The sequence below is a fragment of the Ornithorhynchus anatinus genome, chromosome 11, assembly GCF_004115215.2.
Source record: "Ornithorhynchus anatinus isolate Pmale09 chromosome 11, mOrnAna1.pri.v4, whole genome shotgun sequence".
Classification (NCBI taxonomy): Eukaryota; Metazoa; Chordata; class Mammalia; order Monotremata; family Ornithorhynchidae; genus Ornithorhynchus; species Ornithorhynchus anatinus.
The window spans coordinates 16,009,834-16,037,397 of NC_041738.1; the positions used below are offsets into that span (position 1 = coordinate 16,009,834).

At 53.1% G+C, this 27,564-nt stretch overlaps 2 protein-coding genes across 4 annotated transcripts in view; both read left to right on the forward strand.

Moving 5' to 3' along the window:
- The first annotated feature begins 2,337 nt into the window (after positions 1–2,337).
- Positions 2,338–10,386, forward strand: RDM1 (RAD52 motif containing 1). Of its 3 annotated transcripts, none has more exons than XM_039913653.1 (7): positions 2,338–2,472; positions 2,581–2,760; positions 6,256–6,378; positions 6,636–6,801; positions 7,533–7,622; positions 8,651–8,727; positions 10,301–10,386. In XM_039913653.1, the coding sequence occupies exons 1-7, from the start codon at positions 2,377–2,379 to the stop codon at positions 10,358–10,360; spliced, it is 792 nt and encodes a 263-aa protein (XP_039769587.1). In that variant the 5' UTR covers positions 2,338–2,376; the 3' UTR covers positions 10,361–10,386. The 3 variants fall into 3 exon arrangements, with proteins under 3 accessions (XP_039769587.1, XP_039769588.1, XP_039769589.1); XM_039913654.1 differs by having other exon boundaries at positions 2,608–2,760; XM_039913655.1 differs by lacking the exon at positions 7,533–7,622.
- Positions 10,387–10,437: 51 nt separating this feature from the next.
- LOC100087479 (leucine-rich repeat-containing protein 37A2) overlaps positions 10,438–27,564 on the forward strand; it is a 57,482-nt gene continuing 40,355 nt past the window's right edge. Inside the window, exons 1-4 of the mRNA XM_029074690.2 lie at positions 10,438–10,655; positions 19,111–19,182; positions 20,110–20,181; positions 22,618–22,689. Of these exons, the coding sequence (XP_028930523.1) occupies positions 10,459–10,655; positions 19,111–19,182; positions 20,110–20,181; positions 22,618–22,689 (413 nt within the window). The 5' untranslated portion in view covers positions 10,438–10,458. The remainder of the gene's footprint in view (positions 10,656–19,110; positions 19,183–20,109; positions 20,182–22,617; positions 22,690–27,564) is intronic.

Consider the following 27,564-nt stretch of genomic DNA (forward strand, 5'->3'; position numbering starts at 1 on the left):
TCCCGTCCCGCAGGCCCGCAATCTCGGCGTCATCCTTGACTCGTCCCTCTCGTTCACCCCACACATCCTATCCGTCACCAAGACCTGCCGGTTTCACCTCTACAATATCGCCAAGATCCGCCCTTTCCTCTCCACCCAAACGGCTACCTTACTATTACGGGCTCTCGTTATATCCCGGCTAGACTACTGTGTCAGCCTTCTCTCTGACCTCCCTTCCTCCTCTCTCGCCCCGCTCCGGTCTATTCTTCACTCCGCTGCCCGGCTCATCTTCCTGCAGAAACGATCTGGGCATGTCACTCCCCTTCTTAAACAACTCCAGTGGTTGCCTATCGACCTCCGCTCCAAACAAAAACTCCTCACTCTAGGCTTCGAGGCTCTCCATCATCTTGCCCCTTCCTACCTCTCCTCCCTTCTCTCTTTCTACCGCCCACCCCGCACGCTCCGCTCCTCCGCCGCCCACCTCCTCGCCGTCCCTCGGTCTCGCCTATCCCGCCGTCGACCCCTGGGTCACGTCCTCCCGCGGTCCTGGAACGCCCTCCCTCCTCACCTCCGCCAAACTGATTCTCTTTCCCTCTTCAAAACCTTACTTAAAAATCACCTCCTCCAAGAGGCCTTCCCAGACTGAGCTCCTCTTCCCCCTCTACTCCCTCTGCCATCCCCCCTTTACCTCTCCGCAGCTAAAGCCTCATTTTCCCCTTTTCCCTCTGCTCCTCCACCTCTCCCTTCCCATCCCCACAGCACTGTTCTCGTCCGCTCGACTGTATATATTTTCGTTACCCTATTTATTTTGTTAATGAATTGTACATCGCCTTGATTCTATTTAGTTGCCATTGTTTTTACGAGATGTTCTTCCCCTTGACGCTGTTTAGTGCCATTGTTCTTGTCTGTCCGTCTCCCCCGATTAGACTGTAAGCCTGTCAAACGGCAGGGACTGTCTCTATCTGTTGCCGACTTGTTCATCCCAAGCGCTTAGTACAGTGCTCTGCACATAGTAAGCGCTCAATAAATACTATTGAATGAATGAATGAATAATGTGCGGGGCCTGGTGGGCGTGGACTGATGGCCACTGTCTATTGGGTGTGACATGGTGGGCGAGGGTTGTTGGGCACAGTCGAATGGGCGTGACCTGGTGAGCGTGGTCTAATGGAGCGGGGCTTGGTGAGCGTGGCCTAATGGGCACAGTCCGATGGGAGTGGCCTGGTGGGCGTGGCCTAATAATAATAATGTTGATGTTTGTTAAGCACATACTATGTGCAGAGCACTGTTCTCAGCACTGGGGTAGATACAGGGTAATCAGGTTGTCCCACGTGAGGCTCACAGTCAATCCTCATTTTACCAATGAAGTAACTGAGGCCCAGAGAAGTGAAGTGACTTGCCCATAGTCACACAGCTGACAAAGGGCAGAGTCGTGATTCGAACCCATGACCACTGACTCCCAAACCCGGGCTCTTTCCACTGAGCCACGATGGGGCGGGACCTAGTGGGCGTGGCCTAATGGGGGCGTGGTGGGCGGAGCCTAATGGGCAGGGTCTAACGGGCGTGACTTGGTGGGCGAGGCCTTATGGGCACAGCTTAATGGGCGTGACCTGGTGGGCGGGGCCTGATGGACACATTCATTCATTCAATTCATTCATTCAATAGTATTTATTGAGCGTTTACTATGTGCAGAGCACTGTACTAAGCGCTTGGAATGGACAAATCGGCCACAGATAGAGACAGTCCCTACCCACTGATGGTCTTACAGTCTAATCGGGGGAGACAGACAGACAAAAACAATTGCAATAAATAGAATCAAGGGGATGTACATCTCATTGAAACAATAGTGATAAATAGAATCAAGGGGATGTACATCTCATTAACAAAATAAATAAGGTAATAAAAATATATACAAATGAGCACAGTGCTGAGGGGAGGGGAAGGGAGAAGGGGAGGAGCAGAGGGAAAGGGGGGGAAAGGAGGGGCTTAGCTGAGGGAAGGTGAAGGGGGGGCAGAGAGGGAGCAGAGGGAAACTGGGGGGGGGAAAGGGGGGCTTAGCTGAGGGGAGGTGAAGCGGGGGTAGAGAGGCAGCAGAGGAAGCAAAAGGAAAAGGGAAAGCTCAGTCCGGGAAAAGCGACCTGGTGGGCGGGGCCTAATGGGCGGGGCCGAATGGGGCGATGCATGGTGGGCGTGGCCTAACGGGCACAGTCTGACGGACGTGACCTGGTGGGCGGGGCCCAGTGGACGCCGCGTAATGGGCGACCCTCGCCACCCGCCTTAGGAGTTGAAGTTCCCGCTCGTCCCGGGGCTGGGTTTGCGCAGGCGCCGTGCCGCTCGCCCGCCCGCCCACCCACCCACCGCGCTTCTCCTCCCCCGGGCGGCGCTCCGGGGCCCCGCGCCATGGCCGAGCTGCTGCGCTTCGTGGTGCCCGCGGGCGGCGGCAAGACGCTGCTGGTGTGGGGGCTGAGCCCGGGCCCCTCGGCCGACGCCCTGCAGGTGAGGGGGCGGGGCGGGGCGGGGCGGGGGGCGGCCGGGGCCGGGCGGGTTGGGGGGTGCTCCCGGCCCCCTCGGTGACCCCCCTCTCCCCCCGCCCCCCGCGCCCAGCGCGCCTTGTTCTCCGTCTTCTCCCAGTTCGGCCTCCTCTACTCCGTGCGGGTGTCGGCCCACGCGTCCGGAGCCGCCCCGGGCTTCCACGCCGTCGTCAGTTTCTACTCGGCCCGCGACGCCCGCAGGGCCCGGGAGGCCTGTCACCGCCGGACCCTCTTCCAGAAATCTCCGGTGAAGGTGACCGCCCGCGGAAGGGGCGGCCGGGGCGGGACCGGGGGGCCAGGCGCCTTCCACCCGCCGCCCACCCCTCAGGCCCGATCCACAGCTAAGGATTCACTTTAGAGAGGGCAAACTAATCATCATAATGATAATGTTGGCATTTCTCAAGCGCTTACTGTGTGCCAGGCGCCTTCACCCCAGCGGCCACCCCTCAGGCCCGATCCACATCTAAGGATACACTTTAGAGAGGGCAAAATAATAATTCATTCATTCAATAGTATTTATTGAGCACTTACTGTGTGCAGAGGACTGTACTAAGCGTTTGGAATGTATAAATCGGTAACAGAGACAGTCCCTGCCCTTTGACGGGCTTACAGTCTAGTCAGGGGAGACAGACAAGAACAATAGCAATAAATAGAATCAAGGGGATGAACGTCTCATTGAAACAATAGCAAATAAATAGAATCAAGGTGATGTACATCTCATTAACAAAATAATAGAATCAAGGTGATGTACATCTCATCAACAAAATAAATAGGGTAATGAAAATATATACGGTTGAACGGACGAGTACAGTGCTGAGGGGAAGGGAGAGGGGGAAGAGCAGAGGGAAAGGGGTGAAAAGGGGCTTAGTTGAGGGGAGGTGAAGGGGGGGCAGAGAGGGAGCAGAGGGAAAAGGGGGAGCTCAGTCTGCGAAGGCCTCTTGGAGGAGGTGAGCTCTAAGTAGGGTTTTGAAGAGGGGAAGAGAATGAGTTTGGCGGAGGTGAGGAGGGAGGGCGTTCCGGGACCGCGGGAGGATGTGGCCCTGGGGTCGACGGCAGGATAGGCGAGAACGGGGGACACTGAGGAGGTGGGTGGCAGAGGAGCGGAGAGTGCGGGGTGGGCAGTAGAAAGAGAGAAGGGAGGAGAGGTAGGAGGGGGCAAGGTGATGGAGAGCCTTGAAGTCTAGAGTGAGAATAATAATAATGTTGGTATTTCGTAAGCACTTACTATGTGCCAGGCGCCTTCACCCCAGCGTCGGACCCCTCAGGCCCAATCCAAATCTAAGGATTTACTTTAGAGAGGGTGAGATAATAATAATAATGTTGGTATTTGTTAAGCGCTTACTATGTGCCGAGCATTGTTCTAAGCATTGGGGTAGACACAAGGGAATTGAGTTGTCCCTCAGAGGGCTCCCAGTCTTCATCCCCATCTTCCAGATGAAGGAACTGAGGCCCAGGGAAGTGGTGACTCACCCAAGGTCACACAGCTGACAAGCGGTGGAGCTGGGATTCGAACCCACGACCTCTGACTCCCAAGCCCGGGCTCTGCCACTGAACCACACTGCTTCTCAACTGAAAAGGAGAGCTTGAGGATCTAGGTCCTGTGACGCGTCCAGCTCCCATTAAACCAGCTGTAATCAGGTTGTATTATTAATAATAATAATGTGGGTATTTGTTAAGCACTTATTATGTGCCCAGCACTGTTCTAAGTGCTGGGGTAGATAGAGGGTCATCAGGTTGTCCCATGTGGGGCTCACACTTTTAATCCCCATTTTCCAGATGAGGTAACAGAGGCACCGAGAAGGGAAGTGACTTGCCCATAGTGACAAGTGGCAGAGCCGGCATTAGAACCCAAGACCTCTGACTCCTAAGCCCGGGCTCTTTCCCCTGAGCCACGCTTCTTCTCTATTATTTTTTATATATTATTATTATTTATTTATCTACTTATTATTATTATTAGGTACATGACTCTCCCCTCTCCATTCCTGACCCAAGTGGTCCAGCAAGGATCATCTGACACCTTTAACTCTCGCTTCTCCATCCCTCACTCCTCCCCAGTGACCCAGTCTGGCCCGCTCCTGCGAGGCAGCGTGGCTTAGCAGGAAGAGCCCGGGCTGGGGAGCCAGAGGTTGTGGGTTCTGATCTCGGCTCCGCCACTTGTCAGCTGTGTGACTCTGGCAAGGTCACTTGACTTCTCTGAACCTCGGTTACCTCATCTGTTAAATGGGGATTAAGACTGTGAGCCTCCCCTGGGACAACCCGATAACCTTGTACCTCCCCCAGTGCTTCGAACAGTGCTTGGCACATAGTAAGTGCTTAACAAATACCATCGTTATTATTATCTCTGGCTCTCCCCAGGGACCCAGCATGAACCATCCCACACCTTTAACTCTCCCCCCTCGCTACTTGACTTTTCCCCAGTGACCCAACGCAGACCACCCATCACCTGTAATTTTCCCCTTTCCATCGCTGACTGGCCCCCGTGTCCCAGCGCCGATCGTCCAACACCCTTAACTCTCCGTCTTCCATCCCTGACTCTTCCCCCGGTGACTCCCCAGCTCCAACTCCGTTGCCAATTGCAGCTGTAGTTCCTGAAATAAAGTGTATTGGCATGCTGGGGTTTGGGGTTTTTTTGGTACTTGTTAAGCACTTACTGTGTCAAACACGGTCCCAGGCGCTGGGTTAGATACAAGTTAATCGGGTCAGACTATCTGCCCCCCACAAGGGGGTCACAGTCTAAGAGGGAGGGAGAATGTCATTTTACAGATGAGGTAACTGAAGCACAGAGAGTTAAGCAACCTGCCCAGGGTCACACAGCAGGCGAGTGGCAAAGCTGGGATTAGAACCCAGATCCTTTGACCCCCTCCCCCCCCCAGGCCCGTGCTCTTTCTGTTAGGCCACAATTGTTTCCCTGCCCTGCGGATGCAGGGCCTTAAAGGTGGCCAAGTTTTCATTTCTGTGGGTGGGGTTCTGGAAGGGTTGTGGGAAACAATCAGATGTTCTGCAGGTGTTTGACCCTTGCCCAGTTCCACCTGGTAGAGGTGAAGACCTGGGAGAGTTGCCATTTGGGCTAGTGAGCGGCTCATTCCGCATTTGAGAAGCACAGTTTGGCGGTACTGGGCTCCCAGGAAGAAGTTATGCTAGCCGTAGTCCCAGAAAGTGACTCCTTGCCTGGCAGGGCCCCCCCCGAGGGGGCTGCAGAGGTCCGGAAGGATTGCTGGCTTGTTTTCAGTTTTGAGCGGGCCCTTGAATGCTCCAGTAAAGACACCAGTATGCAAACTTCCCCTCTCCCACTTGAGTCATCGAATGGTATGTGTTGAGCGTATACTGTACTGTAGTAAGCGCTTGGCAGAATACGACAGAGCTTGGTAGATGCGTTCCCTGTCCACAAGGACCTTGCATTCTACTTGGGGAGACAGACATTGAATTATGGGGCTGTCTGGGCAGCAGACTCACCCCCGTTGCAGCCCCTCTGCGAACAAGACTCTAAGTCTTCTAGACTGTTGTGGGCAGGGAATGTGTCTGTTCTTGTGTTACACTGTACGCTCTTAAAGGGCTTAATACAGTGCTCTGCACACAGCGCTCACTAAATATAGTTGACTGCCGTTGAGTGAGTTGGGAAGCGCGTGCTGTGGACCACGCCATTTGGAAACGGCCACCCTGCCTAAAGGAGCAAGTTCCTGCGTGGGTGTGCCCGCTCCTCTCGGGCTGGGGCTTTATAATGCTGCCGGTCTGTTTTGTTTGTGAGCAGGTTTGCACGGGCACCAGGCACTGGGGCTTTGAGCGGCGAGACCTCGTCTTGAGTAGCTCCAAGTGCCGGGACTTGGCCAACTACTACCTGGGCTTCAATGGATGGTCACAGCGTGTCCTCACGGTGAGCGGAGGTGGCGTGCACACGCTGAGCTGCACGGTGGGCGGTCGGGCCGGGAGGGGCCAGACGGACACACGCACGGGGAGGCAGGTTGGCTAGGAAGCCGTGCGCAGGCACCCACAGACAGCCCCCTGTCTTGGGGGTTGAACACTGAGCTCTTTGTGGGAGCTGCTGGTTTTCCAAGTTGCTCCAGGTAGGTAGAGAGCATTCCATGGCTTCTCCAGAATCCTGCTCCTAACCCCAAACTCTGCCTCCGACAGCTACAGAACCTCTCCGGCTTTGACGAGCAAGAGAACTCGGCCGCCGAGCTGCCGTGTTCCGGACAGAGAGTGCGGTATCTCTGCGTGGTGGAGGTGGTCCTCCCCGGCTACGCGTGTCAGAGCCGTGGGGTGGGCATAGCCGAAGAGCACGTCTCCCACAGGGCCGGTGCGTTCGGAGCCATGGAACCGAGGATTCCCCTTCCCTCCGCCGAGCCAGGCTGGGTGTGAGCGGACGCTGGTGGGGCCGAGCCTCCCGGGTCCACCCCCAAGATACCTGCTTTCTGCTTGTCCCTCCAGCTGCCTCTGGTAGAGCAGAGGCTCCTCTCCTGCAGGGATCTCAGGGGAGGAAGGGCGCAGGGCAGTCGCATCAGGACCTGAACTTTTTCTTGGGCAGAGCTGGGTTGGTCGTCCCCGTGGGATGAGGGCAGGGGAAGGGAAGGAAGGTGGGGTAGGGGTGGGAGGCAGACTTAGAGCTGGGATAGAATTGTTCCTGGGGATGGAGGAGGGAAGGGCAGAGTGAAGTGGTGTCAGAACGGTTAGGGTGGGTGATCGCAACCTCAGAGAAGAGGGGAGGGGAGGGGATGGGGCAGTTACTCCCTAACCCTCAGTGGGTTGCTGATGGGTGGTGGGTGATGCCCCTTCTTCTCCCAGTGGGCAGCTTCAGAGTCCCTGTGGAGCAGGGAGCGGGAGAGACGGCAGTGGAAGAGAGGCCTAGGGGAGGCGGCTGGGAGGGCAGGCCACTCGTGGCCATCCTGTGGACACCGCCTTCCTGCTGTCTGTGGGAATGGAGTCCGACTGTGGGGCCTCCAGCCTGAGCCTCCAGGCTTGGCGCCCCGGGGAAACCGGGCACGTGGCCGGCAGCTGACGGCAGCTCTGCTATGGATTTCTGTCCTTTAGAGCTTCTCGGAAAGGTGAAGGAAACTCAGAAGCTGGCTGTTCAGAAAGCCTTGTCGAATGCATTTCAAAAGCTGCAGCTTGTGGTTTTAGGTAAGACCGGCTCTAGCCCGTCCATGTCGGGGGTGTCGTCCAGTGGCCGGCGATGTTCCGGCTGGTCACGTGCCTGGGGTAATGCCCTAGTCGGTCAATCAAGTCTCAGAATTTATGGAGGGCCCCCTGCCTGCGCCTTTGAGGCTGGTTCAGCCAAAGAGGTCTGATTCCACCGGTCCGCATGCCAACTCTTGTCGGCCTGCCCTATCTTCGGGGCGCCAGGGCCGGAGAAAGAGTCTTGGTTATCTTGTGACTCTGAGTTCTTTCCCAGGCCCAGCTTCCAATGAGGCCTCAGTTTTCCTTCATACTGTCACTGCGGCTTGATGCCCTGAGAGGCGGCTCATTCCTGGGCCCTCAGCTCTGCCCCGGGGCTCAGGAGTCCGGAGCTGTAGCGCAGTGGCACTTGAGCAGTCTACACCAGTGGGGGATCTGGTTCACCTCTGCGTCCCACTGACCCTGGCAAACAGCCTGGGATCTCCTGGCCAGGCCAGCCGACTGGGCCTCTCCTTCCACACCTCTGTCAACCCCATCAGCAAACGCGAAGCCGAGCGGGACTCACTAGATGAGTTCCTGGCCCCGCCAGCTGCCCCAGCATCCTTGTGTTCATCGGTTTGTGGGTTTCCCTGGCCACTTGGCCCTTTCTAAATGAAAATCCCCCCTCCCCCTTCTAGCCAAGGGCTAGTTTTTGGTCCATCTGTTTTCCTCCTCACACCATTAACTCATAAGAAGCCAAAGCAGGAACTGGGCCTAGGGCAGAGCTGGGCCAGCCAGAAGGTGGTTGGCAACATCCCGGTGACTCGAGAGCTCCAGGCTAGAGGACAGTGCCATTCAGGTCCGTGATTGAAGGAAGACTACCAGCTGGGAAATGTGTGTGGAGGAAATCCAGCTGTTTTCTGCCAAAGGGAGGGAGGGAAAGTAGCCCAGGTTCAGGTGCCGAAGCCCGATTGCTCGGCCACCAGCGCTATTCCTGAGCTCTGGTCCTCAGCTTCGGCTCCCTTTACCCTTCCCTCGTCCCCTATGTGTTTCAGAGAGTGGCAAAGTAGTCGTGGAGTGCAGATCTTCTGGGGACTCAGAGATGGAGGAAGGGGTGGAGGGCTTGCTCCAGGTAAGCGGAGTTGGAGATGTATGTGTGTGGTGGGGGTGATGAGTAAGCGGCAGCAGCAGCCTGGTCCCAGTGGGGCCAGTCTGTGAGAGGGGGAGCCCACATTGGAGCCCAAGCCCAGGTTTGACCAGGACCCCCTCCCCCAGCCAAGCTCGGCACTCTCAGGACTCCGACCGCAGCACCAGAACTCTCAGAAGAACCATATGCTGGTCACCCCTCTGGGCATTCGTCCTTGTGGTTAGGCATGGACCATCCATGCCTAAATCCCCCGGGCCCCATTGGTGTGAAGAGCCCCACGGCTCCCCGTGGGCACGGAGTGCCCGGACTTGTCCGATGCTATGGGAGAGGAGTGCCTGGCGCTCTTTGTTCTGAACCTGTGACACCTCGGCCCCAATAGGTGCCTCTCAGGTGGGGTGGGGTGGGGGCAGGGAAGTGGCATGTCTGCGGTCTACCTCCCCACACCCATTATGGTCTCTGAACGGGCCGCAGAGGGCAGAGCAAGGCAGAGCATGGAGGTGGGGTGGGCTCAGTCTCCTTACTGGAAGTCCCTGCAGGCGAGACTTGTGAACCTTAACCAAAGCCTATGTCCGACTGCACATTTCCCACTCAGGACACCCGAGCCATGGCCGCTGAGCAGTGGGGGGGGGGGGGGGGTGGGACGGTGGGACAATGGTAACTCTACAGCCCTGACTCCCCCCCCCCCCCCTTGCCCACTCTGGCAGAGATCTTGTCTTGCCCATCCTTGGGAGGTGGGAGAGCAGGGGTCTTATCCTTCTTTTAGAGACGTGGAGGCAGAGAACCAGAGAGGCTCAGTTCCTTGACTTTGGCCCAGCTGGGCCTAGAGCCAAGGGCTCAAGCTTCTCAGCCCCCCTGCTCTTCCGGGTGCTCTTGACAGGGAGGCTGCTCTTGGCATCACAGGGCCTCTGTGATCACCGTGGGGGTCTGGGTGACTTAGGGCCGCCCAGTGCCAGTGCAGCTGCTCAGCCGAGTGTTGTGCTGGCGACTGGGGTGGTTCAGGACTCCCAGCTCTGCCACACCCAGGCCTTGAACCTTCCCCCATGCCTCTGGTTCTGACTGGACTCGCCCCGGGGCGTGGAAGACGCCGTACGGCAACCATCGGCCGTACGCTCCCCTAACCGACCCGGCTCCAGAGGATATCGCCCTTTTTTCATGCCGGTTCGGTGGGCGTATCAGATGTGCCCACTGTCCCCCGAACAAGGGCAGAGAGAGCTTCTTGACCGAGGGCGGGAACCGGCGTGTCGACCGGAGGTGATGGTGGCGTCCGTTGAGCGCTTCCTATGGGCCCAGCACTGTTATAAGCGCTGGGGTAGAGAAAGGTTCCTATGGTCTTCATCCCCATTTTCCAGATGAGGTCCCTGAGGCCAAGAGAAGTGAAGTGACTCGCCCAAGGTCACCTCGCTGACGAGCGCATTGGAACCTGTGACCCCTGGCTCACGGGTTCTTGCCACTGAGCCACGCAAGAGTGCGTGGCGTGGACTGGTCCCGGAGGGGGGGGCGGGGCTTCCTGGCCAGTTTTTACGGGGAGGCCCCAGGGTTGTACTGTGCGTTGTTGCAGGTCCGGGACGTGTCCGGGGAGGACGAGGGCCTGTCCGATTGCAGCGTGGGCGCCGAGTGACGGCGGGGCGGGGCCGCCGCATCACGTGACCGGGGGGCGCCAACGGCTCTCGCGCGCCGCCTGTTGGGCTGGATGGGGCGCGGCCCCGGCGGCTCCGCATGTCCCCGTCCCCGCCGGTGCCGCTGCTGGTCCTGGCCCTGGCGGGCTGGGCCGCGGCCCCGGCCGACGTGGGCTCCCGGTGCGCCGGGCCCTGCCGCTGCCTCGCCGCCACCTTGTCCTGCACCGGGCTCAGCCCCGCACTGCGCCTGCGTCGCCTCCCGCGGCCCGCCGTCCGCAACCTCACCGTCACCGTCCTGTGAGCGCCCCCTGCCGGCCGGCCGCCCGCCCCCTAGCCCCCCAACCGCCCCGGCCGCGCCCCCTACCGGCCGCCTTCTCCAACTCGGACATTCCCCTGCCCTCGTCCGGCCCTTAGTTTCTCGGCCTGGGGCCCGCCCATGGAGCCGCGGGGCGGACACCCCCGTCCCTCATCGCCACCTCCTCCTGCTCCGTAAAGCCGGAGCAGCCTTCTGAGCGTGGCTCGTATCGGTCCAGGGGTGCGGGGAGGCGCCCCGACTCAATAAATGCTATTTTCTGAGCACCTCCCGGGGGTAGAGTGCTGTTCTAATAATAATAACGTTGGTGATTGTTAAGCGCTTACTATGTGCAGAGCACTGTTCTAAGCGCTGGGGGGGGATACAGAATCATCAGGTTGTCCCACGTGAGGCTCACAGTCTTCACCCCCATTTTCCAGATGAAGTCACTGAGGCCCAGTGAAGTGACTTGCCCTCAGTCACACAGCTAAGTGGCAGAGTCGGGATTCGAACCCATGACCTCTGACTCCCAAGCCCGGGGTCTTTGCACTGAGCCACGCTGCTTCTCTAAGGGTTGGAGAGAGTGCAGCAGGACCAGGATTTCAATAATGTGGGGGGCGGGAGGGGGATGCACAGCACCCAGTTATCGAAGGGAAGGAGAAGATTCATTGAATCGATAGGTGTTAAAGTGCCCACGGTGATGATAATGACGACCTTTGTTAAGCGCTCACTATGGGCGAAGCACTGTTCTGAGCGCTGGGGGGGATACAAGGTGACCAGGTTGCCCCACATGGGGCTCCCGGTCTCTGCCACCTGTCAGCTGTGTGACTGTGGGCAGGTCATTTCTCTATTTCTTCATCCGGAAAATGGGGATTAACTGTGAGCCTCATATGGGACAACCTGATGACCCTGCCTCTCCCCCAGCGCTTAGAACAGTGCTCTGCACATAGTACGCGCTTAACAAATACCAACATTATTATTATTAGTAGTATTCATCCCCATTTTCCAGATGAGGGATCCGAGGCCCAGAGGAGTGAAGTGATTTTGCCCAGAGTCACACAGCTGACAGTGATCTTAGAACCCAAGCCCGGGCTCCCTCCACTGCGAGGGCATAGGTGCTGTGGGCCGAGTCAGGAGGGGGCTGTCGGAAGGGCCTTCTTGCTGAGCAGATTGGGGAGTTGTGACCTGGGGGTCGGAGGGCGCGGGGGCTTGAGAGGACTGTGAGGTGTGTGTGTAGTTAGGAGCAGTGAGAGAGGAGAGCTCGGTGGTTTTCTTCTTCCGTCCACATCAAGCAGAATCTCCTGCCTTTGGCTTCCAGGCTCTTCAGCACCTTGCTCTCTCCCATTCTCCCTTCACATCTCTCCTTGCCCATTTCCCTCCACCTTACGCTCTTCGTCCCTTCAAACCTACCTACTAACTGCCACACTCCCATCTCGTCCACCCACGACTCTGCTCCTGGTGTCCTGTGGATGTGAAACACCCGAAAACCTCGGAACCTACTCTCATCCCTTTCAAAATCCACCCCAAATGCCAGCTTCTCCTAATTACCAACCCCCTAAATCTCCCAACGGCAACTCCGGCACGCACTTACGTCTCCGGTGGGAATAAAGGTATTTATTGGACAGCCACTGGGTACAACAGTGCAGAGGAGCTTAAAAGAGTTGTAGTATTTGTTAAATGGTGATGGTGACGATGGTATTTAAGCCTTTACTATGTGCCAAGCGCTGTTCTAAGCGCTAAAGGTAATCAGGTTGTCCCACGTGGGGCTCACAGTCCCCATTTTACAGATGAGGGTGACTGAGGCACAGAGAAGTGAAGCGACTTGCCCAGAGTCACACAGCTGACAAGTGGCGGAGCTGGGATGAGAACCTTGCCCTCTGCTTCCCAAGCCGGTGCTCTTTCTACTGAGCCACAAAGCTTCCCTCACACTTACTTACACTTACTATGTGCCAAGCACTGTACTAAGCATCGAGGTAGTTACAGGACAAGCAGAATGAGAACAGCCCCCATCCCACATGGGATTCGGAGACTAAAGGAGAAGGAAAACGGCTATTTTATCTCCATTTTCATAGATGAGGGAACTCAGACTCGGAAAAGCAAAGTGACTTGCCCAAGGACTCAGAACAGGGAAGTGGCAGGTCCGGGATTAGAACCCAGCTCCCCGTACTCCAAGACTCGCGCTTTAGACACTAGGCTGTGCCGCTCTTCTAGAGTTTGCACGAGAACATAAAATGTTTACAGATAAAGCAGTCAATAATCATTGTATTTTTAAAAAATCTCGCCTTGTGCCAAGCACTGTGTTAAGGTGATCACAGCCCACGTGGGGCTCATAGTCTAAGCAGGAGGCAGAGCAGATATTGAATCTCTATTTAACAGATAAGGAAACAAAGGCAAAGATAAATAAAAAAAATAGTATTTAAGTGCTTACTATGTGCCAGGCACTGTTCTGAGTGCTGAGGTGGATACAAGGTAATTGAGTTGGACACAGTCCCTGTCTCACTTAAGACTGTCTCAGTCTTAATCCCCGCCTTTCATTTTAACTGAGGCACAGAGACGTTCAATAACTTGCCCGAGGTAACACAGCAGACAAGTGACACGGCCGGGATTAGAACTCAGGTCCTTGTGATGCCCAGGCCTTTTACTCTACTCAGTAGGCCACGTAAGTGACTTAGCCCCAGCAAGCTTGTGGTGGAGCCAGGATTAGGCCTGTGCTTTTTCCACCAAGCCATGCTGCTAATCAGGGCAAGTTTTGACTGTCCAGTTGATTTTATATATATATACACAAATGCTAGAGGTGGCTAGTTGAAGAAAGCGCATTAGATGGAGTGGGATCTGAGGGGAATTTGGAACATGGGGAGTGCTGCGGTTGTTGAATGTGGGTGGCGAAGGCATCCCAGTCCAGGAGAACAGTGTGAAAGAGAGAGGATGGAGAGTCGGGAGCGATGGACAGTGAGGGGATGAGCTTGGAAGCGGTGAGGAGAGCGAGCTGGGGCAAGCTGAGGCTTTAAACTGATCATGAAGAGTTTTGCTTGATGCGAAGGGAAGTGGGAAGCCAAAGGAAGAGTCCTAGTAGTGGAGAGATTTGTGGTGGGTGAGTAGTGCTTCAAGGAAGATGATCTGTTCAGCAATCGGAGGGAGAGTTTGGAGGCTGGGCGACCAGAGAGGAGGCCAGTGCAATAACATAACCCCCTTCTGACGTGAGCATGGAGCAGAGTGGTCACGGTTTGGGTGGAGAAGAGTGGATGGATCCGGGAAGAGAAGCCGCATGGTCTGGTGGATAGAGCAAGGGCCTGAGAATCGGAAGGACCTGAATTCTAATTCTGCCTCTGCCCCTTGTCTGCTGGGCGACCGTGGGCAAGTCGCTTCACTTCTCCGGGCCTCAGTTACCTTATCTGTGAAATGAGGATTAAGACTGCGAGCCCCAGGTGGGACATGGACTGGGTCCACCTGATTACTTTGTATCTACCCCCGCACTTAGAGCAGTGCCAGGCACATAGTAAGCACTTAACAAATACCGTTTTTTAAAAAAGTGTCAGGTGGGAAGAATCTGCTAGATTTAGCACTAGAGTGAACACTTAATTTATTCGTTCTGAGTTCACTTTTTTGTAGGTATTTTCGAATCTCCCTGTTAGAGCTCTTTGTGGACAGGGGATGTGTCTTGTCCTTCTGTTGTATCTTCCCACACCCCGGGTCTGGTGCATCGAAATCAGAAGGCACTTCATAAATGCCCCACTCCTGCTATGACGGAGAGCCTCAAAGCCACGCTTAGAAGCGGAGAGTTGTAGGTGAAACTCCCGGAGGCTTTCGAGGAGTGGAGAGAAATGTCTTGAGTGATGTTTTGGAAAGGTGGTCTGGGCAGGAGTCAGTAGTATTGACTGATAATAATAATAATGATGATAATGTTGGTATTTGTTAAGTGCTTACTATGTGCAGAGCCCTGTTCTAAGTGCTGGGGTAGATACAGGGTAATCAGGTTGTCCCACATGAGGCTGACAATTTAATCCCCATTTTATAGATGAGGTAACTGAGACCCAGAGAAGTGAAGCGACTTGCCCACAGTCACACAGCTGACAAGTGGCAGAGCCTGGGATTTGAACCCATGACCTCTGACTCCCAAGCCCGGGCTCTTTCCACTGAGCCGCACCTACCGTGTGCAGGGCACTGTACAAGACAACTGCAGGAGACCAGTAAAAGTCGAAGATGCAATATCTACAATATCCCAAGATCCGCCCTTTCCTCTCCACCCAAACGGCTACCTTACTGTTACAGGCTCTCGTTATATCCCGGCTAGACTACTGTGTCAGCCTTCTCTCTGATCTCCCTTCCTCCTCTCTCACCCCGCTCCAGTCTATTCTTCACTCCGCTGCCCGGCTCATCTTCCTGCAGAAACGATCTGGGCATGTCACTCCCCTTCTTAAACAACTCCAGTGGTTGCCTATCAACCTCCGCTCCAAACAAAAACTCCTCACTCTAGGCTTCGAGGCTCTCCATCACCTTGCCCCTTCCTACCTCTCCTCCCTTCTCTCTTTCTACCGCCCACCCCGCACGCTCCGCTCCTCCGCCGCCCACCTACTCACCGTCCCTCGGTCTCGCCTATCCCGCCGTCGACCCCTGGGTCACGTCCTCCCGCAGTCCTGGAACGCCCTCCCTCCTCACCTCCGCCAAACTGATTCTCTTTCCCTCTTCAAAACCCTACTTAAAACTCACCTCCTCCGAGAGGCGTTCCCAGACTGAGCTCCTCTTCTCCCTCTACTCCCTCTGCCATCCCCCCTTTACCTCTCCGCAGCTTAAGCCTCATTTTCCCCTTTTCCCTCTGCTCCTCCACCTCTCCCTTCCCATCCCCACAGCACTGTACTCCTCCGCTCGACTGTATATATTTTCGTTACCCTATTTATTTTGTTAATGAATTGTACATCGCCTCGATTCTATTTAGTTGCCATAGTTTTTACGAGATGTTCTTCCCCTTGACTCTATTTATTGCCATTGTTCTTGTCTGTCCGTCTCCCCCGATTAGACCGTAAGCCCGTCAAACGGCAGGGACTGTCTCTATCTGTTGCCAACTTGTTCATCCCAAGCACTTAGTACAGTGCTCTGCACATAGTAAGCGCTCAATAAATACTATTGAATGAATGAATGAAAGATGTAATCCCTGCCCTCAAGGAGTTTACCTTCCAGCAAGGGAGACAGATACAACATCGTTTACAGAGAGGAAGAAGATGTGTTTAAGTAGTAGAGTAAACGTGTCTGCTAATTCTGTTGTATTGCACTCTCCCGAGCGCGTAGTACAGTGTTCTGCACATAGTAAGACCTCAGCAAATACAGTGGATAGGTAAATACCACTGACTGAGGAGTAAATCAATGTGTCTGAAAGACCCACTGAAGGTTGTGATTGCAGAAGTGCTGAGATGAGAGGCGAGATGTTGGGACCTGGGGCAAAGAGAAATTAATCCGGGAATGCCTCCCGGCAGAAGTGAGATTTCAGAAAGGCTTAGAATCAATCAATAACACTTATTCAGTGCTTATGGTACGCAGAGCGCCATCCTAAGCGTTTGGAAGAGCTTACATTGAAAAATTACAGAGAGGGGAAACAGAAGAGTTTAAGGAAATGAACATTTGTGCACCATGATAGGGGCGGTGATGAGCATCAGATTGCTTAAAGAGGTTCTGCACCAGTGATCAGCAGGGAGGGAGAGTAGGTTGGGCAGAGGAGACATGACGTTAGCAGGGCTCTGAAGATGGGGAGATCAACGTTCTGCTGGATATGAAAGGGGAAGGAGTTCCAGGCCGGAGGGAGGACGTCAGCAGCGAGACAGTATTGAGATAAAGAGAGTAAACTGGGGTTAGAGAAATGACAAGAGTGAGCTAGATTGTAGTGGGGAAAGAGTAAGAGGAGAGATCTGTTATCTGGTGGATTTGAAGGGGAAGGGAGTTCTAGGCAGGGAAAAGGGGAGGCAAGAATGAGGCCCAGCGAGACGATAAACTGGAATGTAGTGGATAGAAGTGAGTGGATTGGTAAACCGAAGATTTCCTCAAAGCTAACAGACAAGAATCTCTGTGTTTGCCCAGCGAGGACTAGGTAACAACTAGAGGTTTTTAAGGATGGAAGAGGTCTGTGCAGAATGAAGTTTAAGGAAGATGATCTGAAGGAAGTATGGATTGGAGAGGGGAAAAGCTGGGGGCGGAGAGACCAAGGACGATGCTGCGGCACTAGTCAAATCAGGAGATGATGAGCAGCTGGAGTTGGGGGTGGGAAGGGAGGGGAGGGACTGTTTGGATGGAGAGGAAAAGGTGACTCTGGGAAATGTGGGTGTTAGATTAGATCGGGGAGTTGAAGAAGGGTGAAGGCGCAATGCCAGATAGGGAGGACGGTGAGGTTGTCAGTTGGGATTGGGGAGGATTCAGGAGGAAAGATGAGTTTAGCTTTTTTTTTTTAACTAAGGTGCAGATAGGATATCTGCATGAAGATGTCCCAGAGGCAAGGGGAGATTGCGAAAGGCAAGAGAAGTAGGGGCTAGTAAGACAGATTTTTGTAGTCATCTGCATGCAAACAATCAATCAATGGTATGTATTGTTTGCAGAGCACTATACTAAGCCCTTGGGAGAGCGCAAAAAATAGAGTTGTTAGACACCATCCCTGCCCGCAAGGAGCTTACGGTCTGGTAGGTGGAAGCCGGAGCTGAGGTGGTAGATGAGGTGTTTGAGGGAGTAAGCGTCAAGCGAGAAGAGTAGGGGACCCTGGGCAGAGCCTCGAGGGCACCCCCAGTTATGGGGGGAAGGAGCCAGCAAAATAATTGAGAAGAAATGGGTCAGAGGAAGGACCGTGGCAGTAAAACCAAGGTGGCATAGGAGGAGGAGTGAACGGGGCAGGAAAAGGTCAAGGGTGATGAGAGATGAGCAGGAGTTCCCTTTGCTGCATCTAGACATGCTTGAAAGGTGGAGACAGATTGAAGAGCCCACCTGCCCCAGAAAGCTTCCCTGAGTTGATTTTCCTCCCTCTGTCACCTCCTCCTAACCATCACTTAGGCCCAAATGCATCCTCAAGCCACCCGACTTTGCAGACGCACGTCGACTTAACGCACTTTATCATTTAAACCTGTTTCCATCCTCTCCTTCCTACTGTTTTAAAATGATTTTGGTCCTTAGGGGTTTTTTGAATAGCATTTGTCAAGCGCTTACTATGGGCCAGGTACTCTACTAAGTGCTGGAGTCGATACAAGCTAATCAGGTGGGAAACAGTCTGTGTCCCACATGGGGCTCAAAGTTCTTAATTCCATTTTACAGATGAGGAAACTAAGGCACGGAGAGGTTAAGTGACTTGCCCAAGGTCACACTGCAGGCTAGTAGCAGAGCCAGGATTACAACCTAGGTTCTTCTGACCCCCGGGCCTGTGCTCAATCCAGTAGACCACACTGCTTTAGATTGTAAGTTTTTTGAGGGCAGGGGTTTCTACTTTTAATGTACTATCCCAAGCATTTAATACAGTGCTGTGCCCTCGGTGAGTGCTCAGTAAGTTCCTGGGGTGCGGTGCTCTGGGGGTGGGACATTTGAGGCCAGAGAGAGAGAGCAGGGTAGGAATGTGGGGTGCAGGTGGGTAGGTGAAGTCCCAGTCGGAGCCACAGGATTTGCAACTTCCAACTGATCCATCAGTCCATTTGATGGAATTTACAGAGTGTCTACTGTACCATCATGAGCACTGTACTGAGCATTTGAAAGAGCACCGTACAAGGTGGTTGGTAGATGTGCTGTCCACCCTCAAGGAGCTTCTCATGTAGAGCACATCAGTGATCTCCAATCTTCACGGTGTTTGTTAGTGATGTTATCCTGATAGCTTCCTGTGGACAGAGATCACACCCTCCAACTCTAACTGTATTATGTTCTCCCAACTGCTTAGTACAGTGCTCTGCACACAATAAGCACTCAGTGGACATTGAGTAACTGATTGATTATTTCCTGATTGGTTTCCTCTTGCCTCCCCCTCCTTGTATTTTTTTTAATCATTCTGCCCATCCCATCGGATTGGAAGCTCCTTGAGGGCAGGGCCCATGGGTCTTGCTTCTGCTGTAGTCTTGCAAGGGCTTAGGAGGTGCTCATTAAAGACCGTTGATCGATTATTCTCCCCGTTTTGCAGATGAGGAACTGGAGGCCCAGAGAGGTTAAGCGGCTTGTCCGGGTCACCCAGCAGGCATGGGGCAGAGCGGGGATTAGAACCTGGGTCTCCCGCCTCCCGACCTCATGCTCTTGCCAGTAGGTCAAACTGCTTTTCCCAAATTGGCTGCCCCGCTGCCGTTTATGCTGCAACAGCTCCCCCAGTCAGTCTGCCCCGTACCCGGTTCGTTGTGAGGAAACCGCGAGCCGGGCACGTGGTTCGCATGTTGACACATTCACCCTGAAGTGCGTAACCGTTCTTCCTGTGTGCTCTGCAAGTTGAAGAGCGGTGATGGGAAACACGTTTCTTCACAGAGATTTCCGGGGAAATTCTATTTCTACCATTGAAGACAAAATTTGGAAGGCCTATCCGTGGGCTGAGAGTCTGTGAGTAAAGCCCTGAACTTTCTCATTTCCAACCCTGAAAACCCTTCCACTAGAAGAGGGAGTTCTAACTCTGAGGGACTGCCTTGTTTGTCCGTAAAGCTGTGATGAATGAAAACCTGCCCCCATGGCCCCAGTTCTTAGGTGAATCCTCAGCTGGCTGACCCAAGGATTTGAAGCTGGAGAAATGTAGGCAGCAGGGCTTCTCACGGCTTCCTCTTCCCCAGGAGCGAGAGGGAAATGGGGAGGGGAGAGTTCCCGCCCGCTTTCCGACAGGCAGTATGTAGCTGGTCGGAAGGAAGACGCTAGGATTGCCGTGGGATTTGACGGGGACACTGCTGGGCTACACCTACCTGGAAATGTATGCGAGGAAAGATGAGGAGAGAGGGTGTTGGGCATTCCCCTGGAACTCAGGTATCCCCCTTGGCACGGAAGAAGGATTGGAGGTGGTCCTGCTGTCACCCGGGCCAGGCTTAGCCTTTAGCCCTCGCAGAGGGAAGTGGCTCATGGGAGGCCCTGAACCCCCAGGGAAGAGAGGAGGTGGAGCTTCCGGGGATTAAAGCAGGTAGAGTAGGGAACATGCCCAGCCTCTATCCCTCTTATCCCAGGAACAGGTGCTACTCTGGTCCTTTTTATCCCAGGGACATGTCCCTTTCTTCCTGGAAGTATGTGTGAGTCCAATCTCTCCTATCCCAGGGTCCCAAGTGGCTCCAATCCCTCTTTCCCCAGGAGCATGTGTGACTCTAGTCCCTCATATCCAGGCACATGCAAGGCTCCAGTCCCGCTTTGCCCAGATCCCTACGCAGATCCAGTTCCTCTTTTTCTGGGAGAATGTGTGGCTCCAATCCCTCTTTTCCCAGCCTACCTCACAGACCAGAGCGTCCCAAGTGCTTTCCGTCTTGCTCCATCGATCCCCTCTTTTCCCCTCAGAACTCTCAGGGATAATGAGTTGAGTGAGCTGCACAAGGATTCATTTGATGGCCTGCTGACACTGAAATATTTGTAAGTTCATTTTTATGGGTTTTTTGAATTTTTTATGGTATTTGTTAAACACTTATTATGTATCAAGTTCTGTTCTAGGCACTGGATAGATTGAAGGTAATCAGGGTGAACACAATCCCTTTCTCGCATAAGGGTCCCAGTCTGAGTCGGAGGGAGGTGGGTTTAATTTTACAGATGAGGTAACTGAGGCACACAGAAGTGAAATAACTTGCCCAAGGTCCCCTCTAGACTGTAATCTTGTTGTGGGCAGGGGATGTGTCTGTTTGTTGATATATTGTTCTCTCCCAAGTGCTTAGTACCATGCTTTGCACACAGTAAGTGCTCAATAAATACAATTGAGACAAGTGACAGAGCTGGGATTAGAACGCATGTCCTCTGACTCCCAGGTCCATGCTCTTTCTGCTTCTTCCCAAGAGGCATAATGGCTTAATGAATAGAGCGCAAGCCTGGGAGTCAGAAGGACCTGGGTTCTAATTCCGGCTCCGCCACGTGCGTGCTGTATGAACTTGGGTAAGTCACTTCTCTGGGCCTCAGTTACCTCATCTGTAAAATGGGGATTAAGAGTGGGATGCCCGTGGGGAGCGACTGTGTCCAACCTGATTAACTTGTACCTACTCCAGTGCTTAGAACAGCGCTTGGCGCTTAGCAAGTGCTTAACAAGTACCATAATCATTATTGGTATTAATTATTATTGTCACTGAGTACTGGCAGTGCTTCAGGCACTGAACTCCTGCGTGAGGACTTTCTACTTGGGGAGTCTCCTGACTCCAGATCAACCCCTAAACTGGAAGGCCGAGGTTGGCCCACCAACTCCCCCTGTACCTGGACCTCAGACCTTCCGAAAGCCAGATGTCCGGGCTCCCCCCGGAACCGGTTGTGTCCTGGTGGTAGGTGAATCTGTAGAATGTGAGAAGCAGCATGGCGTAGTGGATAGAGCACAGGCCTGGGAGTCAGAAGGCACTCCCACTTGACTGCTGTGTGGCCTTGGGCAAGTCAGTCCACTTCTCTGGGCCTCAGTTACCTCATCTGTAAAATGGGGATTGAGACCATGAGCCCCACATGGGACTGTGTCCAATTGGATTTGCTTGCATCTGCCCCAGCGTTTAGTACGGCGCCTGAGATGTAAGTGCTTCACAAATGCCATAATTGTTTTAATTATTATTATTAAATGTAAAATGAGGACATCCCAGTGGTGGTTTATGCGAGGGGGCACTGAAGCAGGGAAGAATGTAAGGTTGGGTGGGGGCTGGTGGCAGGAAATGGCATTGAGCATCCCGGCAGCGGGCAAAGAACTAGAGAGGGCTGTGGCTGCTCCCTGGGAAGACCCTCTTCAATACACAGAGTGGGAAAACCTGGACCCCCGGAACTTAATGTTGGTATTTGTTAAACGCTTACTATGTGCCAAGCACTGTTCTAAGCACTGGGGTAGACACAGGGTAATCAGGTTGTCCCACGTGGGGCTCACAGTCTTAATCCCCATTTTACAGATGAGGTCACTGAGGCACCGAGAAGTGAAGTGACTTGCCCAAAGTCACACAGCTGACAAGTGGCCGAGCCGGGATTGCAAAGGACCAGGCTGGCTTGCTTCCGCCCAGGATTCTGGGCGGGGAGTTGACCGGGTGATGATGATGATTATTTTATCGTCGGTCTCCCCCGCTAGACTCTAAACTTGGTGTGAGCGGGGAATATGGCTACCAACACTGAGCTCTCCATGCAGTAAGCCCTCAATAAACATCATTGATGGATCGATTGATTGGAGACGACAGGGGCGTGTCCATCAGGAATGGTGGACGGGCCTTGGGATCGGGGACCCATGTGCAGGAGTGCTGGTGGCTAGAGGGCCGGTTATATTTCCCTGGGGGTCCGAGGTGTTAAAAGAGCATGTTGGCAGCGTGTGTGTGACAGCGGTGGGTAGGGAGGACGGTGAGTAGCCCCGTGGACGGGTATTTCTAAAGCCGGTGCTTCGCCAGGGCCCCACGACCCAGCAGGCACCGGCCTCGGGAGCCGCTGAGGTTTTCACCTGCACACATTTGGGTGGCTGTTCTCCAGGAGTGTGTCCACCTTGCTGCAGAACGGACTAGGTGGGTCATTGTCGGAAACCTCCACGGCCAACGACGTAGCCCAGCCGGCTGAACCGGGACCAGGACCCAGGTCGTCCGGTTTCCCGAGCTGAGCACTCTCCACTGGACCGGCAGCAGGGATGTGTAGTTTCGGGGGCCTGAAAGGCCGGCCCAAAGTGATTTCTTTCACGGTTTGAGATGAACACGTGAAAAATACTTTCTAAGGATAGAAGCCAATTTAAAATTATATGGAGCGTTCTTACAGGTGGGAATTCCAACAGAACTAACTAGCCAGTGGAAGCAGGATGTAATCGCTGCCCGTGAAATAAGTGGATCGTTCGAAGTTCAAAACTGTCTTTCAATTTCTTTTAAACAGGGATGCCTCCTGCAATAAAATCCAGGTCATTGAGAAGTGTACCTTTGAACCACTCCCCTTTCTGCAGTTTCTGTAAGTTTGCGATGGCGATTTTAATAAATGAGAGACTAACAGATTCAGCACCTCGTGGCTGATTTAGAAAGGTTGTGGAGGGATTCTCAGAGATAATCATTCAGTCGATTTATCCATTCATTCAATAGTATTTATTGAGTTCTTACTATGTGCAGAGCACTGTACTAAGCGCTTGGAATGTACAATTCGGCAACAGATAGAGACAATCCCTGCCCATTGACGGGCTTGCAGTCTAATCGGGGGAGACACACAGACAAAAACAATAGCAATAAATAGAATCAAGGGGATTTATCGAGCGGTTACTTTGTTCAGAGCACCGTGCTGAGCTCTTGAAAATTGCAGCGCAACAGAGTCTCAGAGGGTGCTCAGAGAAGCAGTGTGGCCTAGTGGATAGAGCACGGGCCTGGAAGTCAGAAAGACCTGGGTTCTAATCCTGGATCTACCGCTTATCTGCTGGATGAGCTTGGGCAAGTCACTTAACTTCTCTGGGTCTCAGTTACCTGCTCTGTAAAATGAGAAGACTGTGAGCCCCACGCGTGACATGGACTGTGTCCAACCTGATTAGCTTGTATCTACCACAGTGTTTAGTATAGTGCCTGGCACATAGCAAGTGCTTAATCATTATCATTTAAAAAAAAAATCCTCTCCACCCCTCACTGTCTTTCAGTTCTCACCTTCACTGCACTCGCCTTCACTGCTCTGCTAAGTTTTGTCAGTTCTTCTTACCCAGCATCTCAATCATCAGTTAATAAATCAGCGGTATTTATCAAGTATCTACTGAGGGCAGAGTACTGAGCTGAGTGCTTGGGAGAGTCCAGTTGAGGAAACCATGCAGCATGGCTCAGTGGAAAGAGCACGGGTTTAGGAGTCAGGTCGTGGGTTCTAATCCCGGCTCCGCCACTGTGTGCTGTGTGACTTTGGGCCAGTCACTTAACTTCTCTGGGCCTCAGTTACCTCATCTGTAAAATGGGGATGAAGACTGTGAGCCCCACGTGGGACAACCTGATTACCCCTTATCTCCCCCAGCGCTTAGAACAGTGCTCAGCACATAGTAAGCGCTTAACAAATACCAACAACAACAACAAAAAGAAGCCATGATCCCTGCCCTCAAGAAGCTGCCAGTCTCGCTCCGGGGTTAGACAAAAAATAATTTCCAAATGGGAGGAAGAAGTGCTCAAAACATCTAACAATATGATCAAAAGTTCTAGATTCTAAGCTACTCACGGACAGGGATCCTTTCTACCAACTCTACTGGGTTGGACTCTCCCAAGCGCTTGGCACAGAGCTCCTTGCACAACAGTCGTTCAGTAAGTACCATTGATTGGAAAGAGAAGAAATGGGCACAAAAGGGTGGAGTGGTCCCTTACCGAGCTCCCGTTGGTGCCGTATTCCAGGCCCTTGGGAAGAATGAAATAGCAAAATGACCCATCTCTGCTCACAAGGAGCTTACACCCTAATGAGAGAGGCAAACAGAAAAATACTTCCAACCAGAAAGGTCAGAATCGATGCATGAGGGGTATGGAGAGTCTAAATCAGTTCAGAAAGGTTCAGGTTGTCAGAAAGGGGTGTTGTGGCTCAGAATGCCGGGAAATTGATCAGAGAAGGCTTTTTGGAGGGAATTTTGGGAGGGATTTGAATGTGGGGAGAGCTGGGGTCTGTTTGCTGCAGTGGGTGAGGGAGTTGGAAGCTGGAATGGTACTAGGGAGGCTATAACTGGGGAGAACAAAAATAAATGCTTTGCACAGAGGGAGCGCTCAATGAGTACCACTGGGTAATTGGGAAAAGCCTTCTAGAGGAGGTGGGATTTCGATTTCAGTAAAGGTGGGGATTGCAGAGGCTTGGCAGATTGGAAAGGGGAGTGAGTTCATTTTACTGAGCGCTTACTGTGTGCAGAGCACTGTACTAAGCCTTTGGAAGAGTGCAATATAACGGAGTTGGTAGACACGTTCCTTACCTGCGACGAGCTTACAGTCTAGAGGGGGAAGCAGGCATTAATATAAATAAATTACAGATGTGTACGTGAGTGCTGTGGGGCTGAGGGAGGTGTGAATAAATTCAAATGCAAAGGTGACACAGAAGGGAGTAGGAGAAGAGGAAATGAGGGCCGAATTAGGGAAGGCCTCTTGGAGGAGACGTGCCTTCATTAAGGCTTTGAAGGTGAGGAAAGTGATGGTCTGATATGAAAGGTGAGGGAGTTCCAGGCCAGAGGTGAGATGTGGAGGTTTGTTCATTCGATAGTATTTATTGAGCACCTACTGTGTGCAGAGCACTGTACCGAGCACTTGGGGAAGTACAATATAACAATGAAATCCCCTGCCCACAAAAAGCTCACGGTCTAGAGGGACAGTGAGTAGCTTGGCATTAGAGGAGTCAAGGGTGCGGGCGAGGTTGTAGTAGGAAATCAGGGAGGTAAGGTAAGAAGGACCAAGGTGATGGAGTGCTTTAAAGCCTATGGTAAGGAATTTCTGTTTGAGGCAGAGGTGGATTGGCAACCACTGGAAGTTTTGAGAGGTGGGGAAACATGGAGTGAACATTTTTACAGAAACCCAATCGAGGCAGCAGAGTGAAGTGTGGACTGGAGTGGGGAGAAACAGGAGGCAGAGAGGTAAGATGGCTGTTACGGGAGTCACGGCGGGATAGGATACGTGCTTGAATGAATGTGGTAGCGTTTTGGATGGAAAGGAAACGGCAGATTTTAGCAGTGTCGTGAAGGTTGAACTGATAAGATTTGGTGGCAGATTGAATATCTGGGTTGAACGAGAGCAGTGAGTCGAGGGTAACTTGCAAACCAGGAAGCATGGTGGTGCTGTGTAGAGTGACAGGAAAGTCAGGGGGAGGGTCAGAGGGAAAGTCAGTGTGGGAAGCTAAGAAACTCTCTTTTGGACATGTTAAGTTGGAAGTGTCGGTGGGACATCTAGGTAGAGATGTTCTGAAGGCGGAAAGAAACGTGAGACTGCAGAGGAGAAGAGAGATCAGATCTGGAGATAGAGATTTGGCAGTCGTCTGCATAGAGATGGTAGCTGATTCCATGGGAGTGAATGTAGACGGAGAAGAGAAGGGGACCCAGAACTGAGCCCTGAGGGACTCCCACAGTTAGGCCGTGGGAGGCAGAGGAGGAGCCGCGAAAGAGACCGAGAATGAGGAGCCAGAGAGATATGGGGAGAACCAGGTGAGGACAGTGTCAGTGAAGCCAAAGTTGGATAAGAGAAGGGGGTGGTCGACAGCGTTGGAGGCGGCTGAGAGGGTAAGGAGGAGTAGGATGGAGTAGAGGCTATTGGATTTGGCAAGAAGGTGACCTTTGAGGGTGGTTTCTGTCGAGTGGAGGAGGCAGAAAGCAGATTGGAGGGGTGTCAGGGAGAGAATTGGAGGAGAAGAACTGGAGACAGCAGGTTTAGAAAACTCACTTGGGGCGTTTGGAGAGGAATTGTAGGAAGGAGATAGGGCAATAAGTGGAGGGAGCTGTGGGGTCTTTCCCCCTGTTCCCCTACAACCCCCCGCCCCCGGTCCTTCTCACACTCTTTGACTCTGTGTATTCCTTGCAGTAACCCAAACTTTCTCTCACCTCCTCTCCAAAGCTACCCCCTCTCTAAATCCACCCCTCCACCTGTGCTTCAGACCCCAACCCTTCATACCTTTTTAAAACACTTGCCCCCTCCCTTTCCTCTGTGACTGCCATCTTCAACTATTCACTTGTCATTGGCTTCTTCCCCACCACTTCAAACAAGTTTATGTGTCCCCTATCCTAAAAAACCCTCCCTTGACTTTCATTCATTCAATCAACCGTATTTATTGAGTGCTTATTGTGTTCAGAGCACTGTACTAAGCGCTTGGAAAGTACGGTGCGGGAATAAAGAGAGACAATCCCTGTCTACAATGGGCTTACAGTCTGGCGGGCTTGGCGGGGGGCGGGGATAGTGGGGAGACAGATGTCAAAACAAGTAAACAGGCATCATTATAAATAAATAGAATTATAGATTTATACACGTATACGTAAGTGCGGTGCGGAGGGGACGGTGGGATCTCACGACTCCCTCCATTTATCACCCCATCTCCCTTACCGTTTCTCTCCAAATTTCTTGAGAAAGTTGTTTACATCCACCATCTCTACTTCCTCTCTTCCAATTCTCTCCTAGATCCCTTCCAATTTGGCTTCCACCACTCCACCGAAACAGCCCTCTTTCAAGTAAGCGCGTACCTTCTTCTGCCGAATCTGATGGCCTCTACTGTATCCTCATCCTCCTTGACCTCTCAGCTGCCTTCAACACTGTAGACCTCCCCCTGCTCTTTGAAACTTTATCCAACCATGGCTTCACTGAAATTGTCCTCTCTTGGTTCTCCTCCAAGATCGCTTCTTCTCAGTTTCTTTTGCTGGCTTCCCTTCTGTCTCCCACCCTCCCTTAAGGTCCCTTAAAGACCTCCTTCTAGGTCCCCTTCTCTTCTCCATCTACACCCACTCCCTTAAGAGAACTTATTTGCTCCCTGGGCTTCAACTACAACCTCTATGCAGATGATTCCCAAATCTGTATCTCCAGCTGCGACCAGTCTCCTTCCCTGAAATCTCACATTTCCTCCTATCTTCGAGACATCTCTACCTGGATGGCGTCCTGCCAACGCCTCAAACTAAACATGTCCAAAACTGAACCCCTTATCTTCCCACCCAAACCCTATCCTCCCACTGATTTTCTCATCACTGTAGACAACATCACTCTCCTGTACCTTGATGTTGTCCCAATCCCTATGATTCCACCCTCATATTCAATCTGTCACCCAATCCTGTTGGTTCTACCTTCCCAACATTGCTAAAATCTGCCCTTTCCTCTCCATCCAAACCACTCCCTCTTGGATCCAAGCACTTATCCTATCCCTCCTTGAACT

What these genes read in the sequence shown, in the direction of transcription:
- RDM1 (XM_039913653.1), top strand. Translation starts at nt 2,377, where the DNA reads ATGGCCGAGCTGCTGCGCTTCGTGGTGCCCGCGGGCGGCGGCAAGACG. An exon ending in CCTCGGCCGACGCCCTGCAG is followed by an intron (nt 2,473 to 2,580) that starts GTGAGGGGGCGG and finishes CCCCGCGCCCAG; the next exon opens with CGCGCCTTGTTCTCCGTCTT. An exon ending in GGTCACAGCGTGTCCTCACG is followed by an intron (nt 6,379 to 6,635) that starts GTGAGCGGAGGT and finishes TGCCTCCGACAG; the next exon opens with CTACAGAACCTCTCCGGCTT.